We start from the raw sequence: 13,720 nt of genomic DNA on the forward strand, positions 1-13,720 counted from the left end.
GGCTGCAGCAAACACATGATCAAAGGAAATTATATTTTGATCAAAGAAAAATTGTATTTACTTTGAAGCAATGATGTGAATACATGAAGGTTTAAAAGTGTGAAATAATTAAATAGAAGCATTAAAAAATGAAACAGAAATGAGATTCTGTGCAATATAGAAGATAAACTGTAAGTAATACCAAAATAAATTTTATGGTCTTATCACCTGAGTACAATGTATCTGATTTACTTTATACAGTAGACATAGGCAGAACTTCACAGCATCGGCTATGATTAGGAAAAGATATTGAAAAGAGATGGATTACAGTAATACTCTTGATAATCAACTTTTAAAAATCCTGCACCTTACGTACATTTGAATGATACTGACATCTATCAAAATTATTTGAAAAATTGTCTGGGAGGAAATTCTCTTCTTGAAAATCTTAATACAGATATTGGGAAACTTGAATGATCTTGTAACATATGTGTATACATCTCTGAAGGGGAATGTCAATAGAATTAAGGGCAGATATCAAGCTCCAAAAACAGCCTACAGTAATCAAAATGTCAAGCCTAATCACTTGTGTAAACTAGATCAAACATCCTCTGTACATCATTCCATGCCCTTTCAAGTAGATTGTATATACCACAGACTGGGCATACAAAGTTTTGTCAAAGTAGCAAATCATCTTTCAGCATACAATAAAGTAAATAACTTATCGTCCTTTTATTGCTTTTGAATCAAAGATGTGATCATTCAAGGAACTCTATCTCAATACAATCAAAAACACTTGCGGGTTACCACTACATGATTTTTTCTTTGGTGTTCTTTTTTTTTTTCTTTTATAAAAGATTCTGATAAAATGATAAAAAACATTATTTCAGTTTGTCTGTTTAACTGAATCTGTATAAGTGAAAGAAGTTCAATGAAGAGAAGGAAAAACAGATGAAATGACAAACGTAAAGTCAAACATACTGAAATGCTGAATGCATATTTAATGAACTTTAAGAAAGGTTGGCAGACCTTTGTGGTTATGGTGGGATCATATCAGGTCTTCTGACCCAAATTGGCCTAAAAACAGTCAGCGTGACATCATAACTGTCATCCAAGTTTTCATGTCTCTTCACAACCTAATCACCAGCACATGTTGTCATGTGCGTCCTATTTTCTGGTTCCTGCATGGAGCCAGAGCAATTGAATTATCACCAACAAACAGTCTTCATCTGCCCTCTAGCAGCCCCCCCCCCCCCCCCCCAGCTCAAAATTACTCCCTGCATTTGCTCTTGGAAGTCTTAAATGATTGAATACATGTAGCATGAACAAAGTTATAATCAAAAGAATATTTCCTGCTTCCATATTTCCTGTTTATAATTGATGTAGAGTGACAACACAGTGTGGTCAATTAAACTCTGGCTACTTAACCCATTGAAGACTAGTCCAAAGTACACTTGGCCAGGTGTCTATGAGAAATGCGTGTTATAGCAAATTCAGTTTGTTCTCAATGTGTTAACGGTGGCATTACGATCAAAATTTAGCTTTGTGACAACTGCAACTCAGGCGATGTTAGAATCACATTGATGATTATCCTTGATACTAGAGAGAAGGAAAAGATATCTTGGTCCAGTGAGAATTAGCTGAAGAACTGATATTTTGTGGAGGGAGTTCTGGCAAGCCCTTTTTAACTGATGAGGTCTATCAACCCTTAAAGTGCCCTCTGATTTTTTTTTTTTTTTTTTTTTTTTTTTTTTTTTTTTTTAACAGCACAAAGGTACTAACCCTCTAACCATATCAATTTAGAGACTTTGGATGAATGAGAGCAGTTATCTACACCAAGAGACTTATTCACAGGATATACAAATAGAACTGGGTCTCTAGGAGATTACCTAAAGAATCAGCCACACATATAATCAAATTAATAACATTCAATATACAAACACAATGACTGTATGTCAACTGCCTATGGAAAATGAATGTGGCATTCCACACTGTGCTAGTAATATAAATGTGGCTGTCAAGCAGAAGTGACAAGAGAAGAATATGGCAGACTAAGGGGTAAAGACTGCATTGGATCAGGCTCTTATTGAAATCCTCTCCTCAGAGTTACTTTTTTGTTTCATCTTTTGGCTTGTCAACAACCATTCACAAAACAATGTGTATCCAGCAGAACACTTAATACATGTATATCTGGGCCCTGTTTTATGAACAGCTAAAGTTGATTTTATAGTTGATTTCAACTGTAAGTCTATGGCAGCCTGTGTGGTGAGGAATTTAAAATCGATTTTTATCTTTTTATAACATGGGGCCCAGATGTAGAGATTCAAGAATTAAAGAGAAAGTATGCAGAGAATAACAGCACTACAATTTTTCAAGTGTTGACATACATGTAGAAAAGACAGTATTTGACATTTGAACATTCAACACTTAACCCTAACTAGGCCGGAGGGGGGGGGGGGGGGGGGCCTCCGAGGCCCGCCCCTCGACGTTTCGCGCGATGTATCGCGAAAAGCTATCGCAACGATGTTTCATGACTTTTTTCTTTCGAGTCTCCCGCATCTTTTGACACCAAATTTGCGATGCCTTGGCACGTGGTTCCGAAGTTGCGCATAAATATGTATGTGCATGTCAGACCAAAAATTGCTTAAAAACGTGAATTTGTGTACAATTTCAATGCAAACTGTGTTTACAGGCAAATTTCATAAAAGCATGATTATTTCGGGGTTTTATTGAGTAAAATCAATAAATAACATATTTTCTTGTTCGGAACAATGTCGCGGATGAATTTCATCGAAAAACCAATGAAAAACAAAGTTGAAAAAACAAAGAAATACATAAGAAATTAAAAAACAATAAAATACTTTAGAAATTTTTTTTCTGATTGCACAATTTTTTTCTCTTACATTGCTAAGGATACTGAAAAGAATACTTTACAAAAAATGTGCCTGTTTTGAGCTTTACTTAGTGATTTATACCAAATTGTCTGATTTCATGCATCATTATGCATAAATTAGCATAATTTAACATAAATGATAATTTAAAAAAAAATTAACTTCACGGTACTTTAGATTAAATCATAGGCAATGTGTGGGCCAATTTTTGTCGCGATCGCGCAGTCGATGGCTGAGATCTGGAGGGGGGCCTAGGAGGCCCCCCCCCCCCCCCCCAGCCGTATCCTCTACAATGTACCTACATAGCCCGGCCTAGTTAGGGTTAAATCTACCTGTTTCAGTGAAATGAAGATAAAGATAGGAGTTCAGCATAGTAGAAGTAAAGCTTGACAAAATTCAAAGTGGATTGTAGATGGAAAGAGGAGCAAAACTGCGACATTGAAAAGCTATAATTAGACGTACCCACGTAGCCCAGGACACTCGTTTGACATACTGATCATGTGACATGATTTTGGTGAGAAGAAATGTTAATGAATGCATTCCAAAGAAATGAAACACTGCACATCTTGAAGCTTTCACAAACTGGCAACATACAGCAAGCTTTGATATCTTATCAAAGGTTTACAATGTACTCAATCTAGAATCTAGTAAAGATTAATGAAGAGGAATCTTGTGTGCAATGAATGGGATTTTAGTCAGAATAACTAATGATTTATTAGTACAGTCAGCCTCACCAAAGTGAACCTTGCACAAGTCAAGAAATTGGCTAAGTCAAAGAAAAATTCTACCCCAGACAGATACAAACAAGAGATGTTTTAATTCTAAGGTGTAAGTTAAAATTCACTAAAGTTGAAGGATATTCTCTGGTCCCTTTGGATTTGACTTGAGTAAGGTTGACTGTATTCAAGACACACTAACACCAATAATAAATGGAGTCATGTTTGCTTTGAACAATGATGATGATAATTAGGGCTGAGCAAAATGTAGAGTGAAATGGAGAGAAGGATTTAAAGACAGAAATGATGAGAGTGATGAGTGAAAGGGTTAATGGTTAATGATGCACTCTGCATCTTCGGCATTACGATGTTAAGATATCACAACTTAACAATGAATTAACATAAGGTGCAGCTGTGAGATAATATGGCTACTTGACAGTAACATAGTCCATCAATTGTTATGGAGGGTAAAATATAAGATTCCTTTCATTCCATCAAGGCCTGCTTGACTACGTAGTTCTATTATGATATCACATTCCAGGACAATTCTACAGAAGGAATGTCCACATAGTAAGACAATACTGGATACTGTTTGCATTCTATGATGTTTGCACTTCTACAGCCAGATCAGTAACGACTTGCGAAAGTATTTCCTCTTGTAAAAAAAAAAAAAAAAAAAACTGCACTGTATATCATTGTCTCTACTGAGGGAGATTGTTAATATTTCAAACAAAAGAAGAATACTTCTTTCCAATTCCATCAATGTGATTATTAATTGCAAAATCAAATATTCATGAAATGGTTGCAATGGTCCTAATGTGCAAAATAACACACACATGAAATATATGGAATGTTACTGTGATGTGTTGCTATGATTCTCACATAGGATGCACCCCCATTATAACAAGCATGGCTGAAACAAACTTTCAGATACAACAAAGTGAAATTTAGGTCACAAAATTATCAGCTTTTATATATCTTCATTCACTCTATTGTTCGGCTAGCATAAAATATCAATATAATGAAAGAAAACTGCCGGTCCCAAGGACTTGGTTATTAATGGCAGTCACCTGTAAAAGATAACTGCATACACTTGTACATTTTAACTTTTTAGGGTGCTGTACACAGTAACTTTGTCTGGCTTGATGTCATCTCTGTGACTTCTTCCTAAAAAGACATACCTTTATTTTGGGCTTTGCCACAAACATATCTTTTTAAATAATGTCAGAAGTCATAAGAAAACCTGACACTGCAACAAAAACCATTCCAGCATTACATACCTTGTTTCCTTTCTTGACATCATTACTAGTGCACTGTGGATCTGGCAGGGAAAACTCTGTGAACCAAGACATGAAGAAGGAAAGACATGGGTAAACACACTGCTAGTATCACATGCATCTACAGGTTGTACCTCATAAAGCCATGACATGACTAAAACTTGTTTTGTAGGACTGGGCTTGTACATAACAAAGAGACATAAAAGAATACTTACACATGTACCATCCAGAACATGATGAAATGCTGGAAACATGACACTTCAGATTCACTCTCTACTTTCAAGCATTTAACTTTTATCATAGTTTTCTGGTAAAGAAAAATAAAGAAGCTAGAACATCGCCCCCTATGTTTTCTTGCCATTGAAGCGAGTATTTCAAGGAAGATCATCTGGAACTTTTCCTGCTAGATATGGCAGTCGACATCCTACCCATAATACCTTCCAAGTACGGGGCTATTTTGAGGCAATGACCTTTAATGCCTCAAAGCCTGCTAGGAGATAATTGTTACAAACTCAAATTATATCATTAACCTCATGTGCTCAGCTACACTGATATACTAAATACCTTATCTTATGATGGAAATACAAAAAATATTTTAGGTGCATGTTTTTCCTGCAGGTAATATTGTCTCTGTTAATAATCATTATTGCATTTTTTTTCAGCATATAATTTGAGGTAAAACATTCAAGTCAGGAACCTTTGGAGAGTGACAGTAAGAACTTTGAATCACAAATGATCTTTAACAATCATGTCATTTGGATCTCCCAGTTCATGATTTAAAAAGAGCTTATATTTCAAATCACTCATTTATGTATTAGTAATAAGATAATCCTTCTGGAATATTATTTCCCTATTGTATAGCCTTGATGTAAACCACTTACGTTTGCATTTCTCATGGTGCACATACAAAACCCCATTACCCTTTTGGAAAGATAATTTGAATTGTCATCAATTTACACCTATCCAAAATCAACATCTTTTCATCGGTTAAAGGAAAGTACCATTTACTGTGACCAGTGTTTATCAAATTCTGCCTTTACTGATGTGAGTCCCTGCTTTTTCAATTTAGATATGTTTGACAGCAATCATAACTGAAACAAACTCTGCCTAGTACATCTATTCTCTTCTGTCTAATCCTTGTGAAAGCCTTCAAATCTAAAGTGTAAGTTGTATACAAGCGTGAGATAGACATTGACTGAAATGAGATATACTTCTGATGATGTAGCATTATACCTGCTTATTCTAACCCGACCAAGAAAGATTGTCCTTCAGTTTGCTTGTATACCCTTATGGAAAGGAGATTCAAGTTCCTTGCCAGACCTCTTTTTAGTAACACGCAAACAGCAACACACATTTGCTGACAAAGCAAGGCCACCAAAATAGAATTAAAAGAAACCATCGCATGTTACTACAATCCAAAAGTCAAGGGTGTATCAAGAAATTCATGAACTTAAGCTTTAAAAAACAAATTGAGCTACACTGCTTTCCTTTTCAATCCATTCTGAAGAGGAGAAGTGAGATTCCTGTGCACGAATGCAGTACTGTACAAGCTGAAATTTTCGCAGTGGTTTTATTTTCGCGAATTTCGCGAATTGCCTTTGAACGGCGAAAATAACAACACGCGAAAATAACAACGCGCAAATAAGTAAGTTCAGTTAGACCCTCGCAACCGCGAAATTAACAACACGCAAAAATGTCCTCCGAGTAGCAATTCGCAAAAATATCTGTACGCGAAAATTTCAGCTCGTACAGTATCCAATCAATTTACACAGGGCTGATTAATGCCAGATTGGCTGTGTATCTTATCACTGTGTCATGAAATGACCTCTTCAAACTGATCCTGATAAAGGTGGTATGATTTCCTTGCCTCTGCAGAAGCTAAGAGTTATCATCTGCTCTTTTAGCTGTATGATTATAATACTGTTAAAACAAGGAATGATTGCTTGCATTTTAATTTTACCAATTCTTGTGAGAGCCAAGATCTGTAAAATTAAAAGGCACACAAACATTTTTGTCTACACTATATGCATTGAATGCCAGTGACAATAAGTAAAAATTTTATGCCGGAAAAAGGCTGTCAGCTCCCATTCGCGAGAACTTCATGCTATGAAAATATCTTGCTTTAGTGTTTGATGAACTAGCTATACTGGGGCTTTGAGTCACATTCAAGGTTATGAATCGAAAGTTCCTGAAGTATAAATTATGAGTGGGCTTTTCAGTAAATGACAGTTCTTGTACCTATTTTTTTTTTAATACAATGTATTTACTAAGTGAACATAGGTTATGCGGACCTCCTCCGCCCCCCCCCCCCCAAAAAAAAGTAGCATAGGTACACAATGAGCTCCTACATATATCCTTAGATAGATGGCCTAATCAGTGGTTCACAGCAAGCAACTAAGTGTTGCAAGTCGCTATCCCACTTGCAATCAATATAGTAAAAGCTTTCTAGTTCCAGAGTGTTTGAAATCACCTTTACTAGATGTATTAGAGCTGCAGGACATGGATGAGGGTGACATCGAACCAGCGCCATCTTTCTCCGCTGCTTCTTCTTCCCCATCATCCTCCTCCCCTTCTTGGTGGGTGTGGTCAGGTACCCTCTCATAGCGAGGCTCATGCTGGGAGGCGGCTGCCAGCTGTTTGGACCTCAGGTACTGCATCTCTGCCTCACAGTCCTGGAGGAAAAAGAGGTGGGAGATGAGGGCTGTGAGATGGACTAGGCAGTACAGAGGTGAGATATGGGGGCTGTGAGATGGACTAGGCAGTATGGAGGTGAGGTATGGGGGCTGTGAGATGGACTAGGCAGTATAAAGGTGAGATATGGGGGCTGTGAGATGGACTAGGCAGTACAGAGGTGAGATATGGGGGCTGTGAGATGGACTAGGCAGTATGGAGGTGAGGTATGGGGGCTGTGAGATGGACTGAGCAGTACAGAGGTGAGATATGGGAGTGTGAGATTGACAGGATGGCACATGGAGTCTTGGCAAGCTTTACTACTTCATCTCTATTCCAAGCACAATTAATAGGATGTGCCCTAAATCTTTTGTTTCACAAGACATTTTTCTGATGAATAGGAATTGACTCAACTTTGATCTTTACCAACTTTGAGAGAGTCAAACCTACGGATGGAGGTAGGTAATACTACACTGTACATGTGGGTTATTTCAAAATCCTGATTCATGACTAACCAACAGGAATTTGATAGACCTTGGCTTGTCAAATAGCCATACCAAAATACATGCAAATTAGATTAGTGTGTGTATGTGGGTTTCATTGTCTCCCTTTGGGAAAGACTCTACATTATGCCAGCACACTGAAATATATTTGGCATTGTAGAAGCATGATGTCATTGACATAATCATTGTGTGGTTTCATTGGTCAAATCTAAATTTATCCAACGTCACTGAAAATAAAATTTGATGACAAGAGGATATAGAGAATTCTTTTAATTCCCAAAACTTGCAAACATTTATCAATCATGAAAAGAGAAATATAACATAAGAAAAAAGGTGGAATTTCCTTACAAATACTGCTTCTGAATTCTTACACTGGCAAGACTGACAAATTTTATACATCAAGAGCTAATACCTGGGGTACTGACAAACAGTGGTTAAAGGTGGGTTACTATGGACAAAAACAACTATGCACCAAGTACATGTATTCATATTTTTGCATGTACCATAAGGATGGAAATACACATGGATGACATTTAATTCTACATGCAAAGAGGGAAAAAAATCCTACAAAAATCTAAATTTTGAGATGAAGGAGTAGTGATGTGGGGATTGTATCATCATCACCATGACAACACACATTCTCTAAGTATGCAAGGAGTTCTTCAGGGGTGTGGTCAGGTTTGTTCATATGATCTGTATCTTAAGTTACAATTGTAGGAGTTGCTGTTGAGTTCAAGATGACATCATGGCCTATATCAACTTTCTGATTTTATTACGTACACAAGAAGTAAAATAATGTTTCTTGAATCTAATGTCAAAAGATGGCTATGTACATACGTAACACAAGCATCTACATGTACATCATATAATCTGCGTGCCTTAAGGTAAAAAAAAAAAAAAATGCATTCCACATAAACGTTGATATTACACCTACGTACATGTTGTACAAACGTGTACACTTACAATATCTCAGGGCTTACAAAGTGCACTACACATTTATGAGTTATGGGTGATAAGAAATATACAACATAATGGTCGCATGCGATACACATACATGTAGGATGTTACATAAACATCACCATGTATTTGATGTGGATACATCTAACTTTCCAAAAAAACACATAAGGAATTGTTTTTATCTACCATGCATACTGATATAATAAGAGATTAATTCACAAAATGTACTGGGTAAATCTTAAAACAAGCCTGTGATTACTACACACATAGGAGCTTGTACACAGGCTTTTACATGGAATCATTCTTATGAACTTCACTTACCAATTTGGTAAACTAAGAAATAGGAAGAAAATCAGGGGTAACAGCGAACAATTTAGGCAGGTGATTTAGGCATGGACACTCTGCTTCAAACTATAATGTCCACAGGATTCACACTGGATGATCAAACTCCCATCATCTTATCTGAAATGTCATAATTTGCTATCATCACCTGAACATCCCAGCAGCAACTTACACAAACATAAATCTCTGTGGTGACGCTTTAACTTAAGGCTGGTATATCCTCAATGAAAACAATACAACTTAAATGCATATACAATACATATTTAAAGTATATCTGTGTATTTAATTCTTTACCATTCTGATACTGAAAAGTAACAATGCTTCATGTATCTACTGCCCTTGCTTTGGACAAGCATGAAAAAAAAAAAAAACATATTTAACAAAGAGACAAGATTCAATAATAGAATATCATAGAAAGCCTGTGACCTAAAAGTTACAAATTTGCTTCCAGAAACAATGATACAAAGACATTCCAATCAAGGTTACATCATTATCACATCAATAGATACAAGAATAAGCATGGCAAGTGACAGAGGAAAGCATAGTTACCATAATATCGCCTGTTTCTCTGTAAAACTCCACAAGCACAAGAAAGTCAAACTCATCCATGGTGTCACAGGTTAAGTTTAAATTTGCACAAAGAAAATAAATCCTGATGAGATACTGCTACATGTATATGAGCTACTGAATCATTTCCAACCTCTGAGAGTGAGGTCTATGAAACCTCTTACACTCCCATTTTTGCTTCCCTTAAAGAGTTTTTAATCCCTTCTCACACCCCTCTTTACACACCAGGAAATGATATTGATTTCTGACCACCCCTTCAGTGAATTGACAGCCCAAAATCTTTGAAAGGACCAGTAGTAAGACACCCCTCAAAACCAATGAGGCAGAACTGAGCTTCGAGGAGAAAACACAATACTCTATGTGAAGTTAATTCATTGATCAGTTCTTCGGGCTGATAATCAGTCTCCATTTCCAATTCTTCTTGATATTTTATTCTCTCCGATAAGAGCAATATACCCAAAGGTATATCATCCCTTCTTCTTCAAGTTTTCAAGTCAATATCTCTAACAGGATATTGAGAAAGCAACTTGAGTGCACGGTGGTCTCTCAGGAATGGATGGCTTAAATTGGAACAATGGCACCCATGCTTCCTAGCCCAGATCAATTTATGTTCAGCAGACTGAGTAGACATTGTTTCAGCATTAGACTAACTCAAATAATTGATTAGCAAAACCCTCCTTTCCAATACATTTTTCCTGCCTACAGAAAACTTCCTATTTATATCCTTGCCTGCATAACATATCGACGTCATAGGTCATTTTATATAATTAGAATGGAAACAATTGATGTACACTGCATAACTGCACACTTACCTATAATGTAAAGCCACTGAAAATGTATACTTGGTCAATACACACATAGCTACACTACATCTCAGTCAAACACAGCTAGTTGTGTAAACTCAAATTTTTAATATGAAATGGGTTAATTTGAAGGGAATACTATTTCAAAGGCTGCAAGAAACAGGGCCTACCTGTGTCTGTGGTATAAACCTTGGCAATCTGTTTTCTTTCTTTAGATCATTGTAACCTCTTTCGCATTTTATGACGTGTCAAACTGACACAAAAACACAGGAGTTGTAATTAGCTGAGATCATTGACTTCTCACAATGTGCATCATCGTTCAACATTGTAATATAAATCAACATACAGTCAAACCTGTTATAGCAGCCACCTAAGGGAGATGAAAAAGGTGGCCACTATGGACAGGGTCTTTAACATGGATTCTCTCTCAGAAGGATTTTTTTTTTTTTTTTTTTTTTTTGGCTATACAAGGCAGGTACATAGGATGTAGCTGCTATAAACAGGAGGCCGCCAAGGCAGGTTTGACTGTATATGAATTATTATAATGACTTTATATGTGTGCTTTAATATGTGTGCCTACTTGTATGAATATTGAGAATGAGGACTACAGAGAGATAGAGAGAGAGAGAGCGAAAGAGAAAGTAAGGTTAGAGGTATCAATGAACGTTAACCCTTTAACCCGTTGAAGATGGGCTGATTTTGCTGCAACAGGCATTTCCCATAGACACTTGCCCGAGTATACTCGGGACTCGTTTTCAACGGGTTAAAGACGAGTCACGAGTGCCGAATGCGTGTTGTAGCAATATCAGCCTGTCCTAAATGGGTTAATAGCAAAGGCCAACCTGTTTCCAAAGATTGCCTATCCTCAGCAAAGTGTGTGTCCCAACAGTTTAGTGCCTCACAATATCTAACTTTTTATTCCAAAGTGTAAATGTTTGTTAAGAAGGAAGTGTGCCTGAGAATCAAGAACTTACCAGTGCATTTGAGTAGCGAGCAATCTTGAGTGTGACAGGACCAAACTGGAGATTTCCCAGGATTTTCTGGGCTTCCTGGAGTCCTACGTTCTTCAGACTTTGACCATTGACAGCAAGAATCTGAGCTCCGACGCTGAATGATGGATGAAGGAGGGACATATCAGCACATCAGAAGTCAAAAACAAGTTTACAGAAAACTATGAAGAAATGCATTGATTCTTATAGCTCCTTCTGTATCTACTACTTCTATTCTATGTATTACAGCAATGTTTTCATATCCCTGGCTATCTAGTAATGAAGGGATACATCATGGTACCCTTTACATGTTAAGGATTCATAATCAATCCAAGTATGCAGAATTTTCAGAGTCTGAAGTACAATGTAAGAGGTATGATTGTCATCAATTCAATGACGTCAATAATATACATCCATTGCCTTGTAGGCAGCTGACAGCTTAGTGATTGACATTGTCACTCCATCTTCAACAAACTGACTTAAATGGTGTAAAGTGCTGAATTCTTCCAGGAATGTTTTCGCCACATAAAACCACTGTCAGCCAGTATATATAATCCTGCACCAAACTACAAATACCAGTATTCTGGCAGGAGAAAAGAGGTACTTCATGATGTCAATGGAACTTCATGATTTGCTGCATTTCACTTATTCCGTTACCACAAAAAACAACAACAAACAAACATATAAACATAAAATGTTCATACAATATGGAGCTGACTAATATTTGACACTGTGTGAAAAAAAAATCAAAACATGCACATTTGTTTACCACGTTTTGCCCATGTGAATTCATACTGTCACTAATAATGTATCGACAGGAAGCAAGATAAACACACAGGATTTAGCTCACTAGATGGAAAGTGGAAAAAAAAGGAATGACTGCACAAAACAGACACAAAATAATATGTACCTATTATCTAAATGTCTTCTTGAATACAGTAGCCACAGAGATTACAACTGTCATTTTAAATACCATTCTGTGCTAGCATGAATTTGAACATTTCACTGTATGTTCAGATGTCAAGCATTTTGCAGTAAACCTGCACAACGGTTGCAACATAGAAAGGTGTAAAAGCACACATGCTGGAGATAAGGTAATGGTCCCATATACATGTTAACCCAACAAACTTAGACATTATATAAGTGGATAGCAAGAAGAATTCTTTCATGCACAAATCAAAGCATAAAAAAGATAAGAGAGCCAACAAACCAGTGATTAAATGCATCTTACCATGTGATACAGGAATATTATTTGAATGGCCTTCCATTCATTCACCTTAGCCTATCTCTACTATTAAAAGACTTTTAGAGAGAAATACTTGGACTTACTTTCTCCTTCATTCTCTGAGTCAATGCTATAGAATAAGAGATATGGATCAATTTTCCTCACACTGAAAGGCACAGAGAATGATGGGAGTGGTGGGATTCCAGTGACCATGTGGCTGTAGTTAGTGGTAGTAACAATCCAAGTCAAAGACTGAACAAATGTGAAGCTGACAGCCTTGTGAGCATGTTTTGAAGGACTGAGTTCAGTGTGCATATTATACACTCCCAGCCTCATGTTTGAGTCATCCCTGCTCAAACATTGAAGATCAATAAAACATGTTTGAAACCACCGTTTGATCCTTTAAATCCTCCACAAAAGTATAAGCCCCTTTTTTCTAATAGTGCTTCAAGCATGTGTTATGAAATAATGGGGAAAAATACTGAAATTATGCAGAAGTTCCCAATTACTGGGATTTGAGGGTGTATGAGCTATTTTTAGGAGGCAGATAGAACCTTTGCTAACATGTTCGGGTTAGGCAGGATGATATTGTGCTATTTAAAGGGGAACACTTTTGACTGTGAAAGGGAGGAGCAAAACATCACAGAATTCATGAAACACCAGCACTCAATTACCACTAGGCAAATATTTGTGGTTCAACTACAGTATTACAACAGCTGGACAGCCAGGGAGAGCCTCCATGCATTAGATTTGTAAACTTTGCTCAGGATTGTTGTCAGTTCCTAAACTGTGATGAGTTTA

General features: G+C 36.8%; 1 protein-coding gene across 1 annotated transcript in view; it reads right to left on the reverse strand.

Annotated features, from left to right (window-relative positions):
• LOC140231338 (uncharacterized) overlaps nt 1–13,720 on the reverse strand; it is a 157,559-nt gene that overhangs the window by 48,490 nt on the left and 95,349 nt on the right. Inside the window, exons 11-13 of the mRNA XM_072311494.1 lie at nt 11,680–11,812; nt 7,334–7,535; nt 4,867–4,922 (exon numbers count right to left, since the gene is read on the reverse strand). Coding sequence (XP_072167595.1) covers nt 4,867–4,922; nt 7,334–7,535; nt 11,680–11,812 — 391 coding nt within the window. The remainder of the gene's footprint in view (nt 1–4,866; nt 4,923–7,333; nt 7,536–11,679; nt 11,813–13,720) is intronic.

Source organism: Diadema setosum, chromosome 7, assembly GCF_964275005.1.
Source record: "Diadema setosum chromosome 7, eeDiaSeto1, whole genome shotgun sequence".
Lineage (NCBI taxonomy): Eukaryota > Metazoa > Echinodermata > Echinoidea > Diadematoida > Diadematidae > Diadema > Diadema setosum.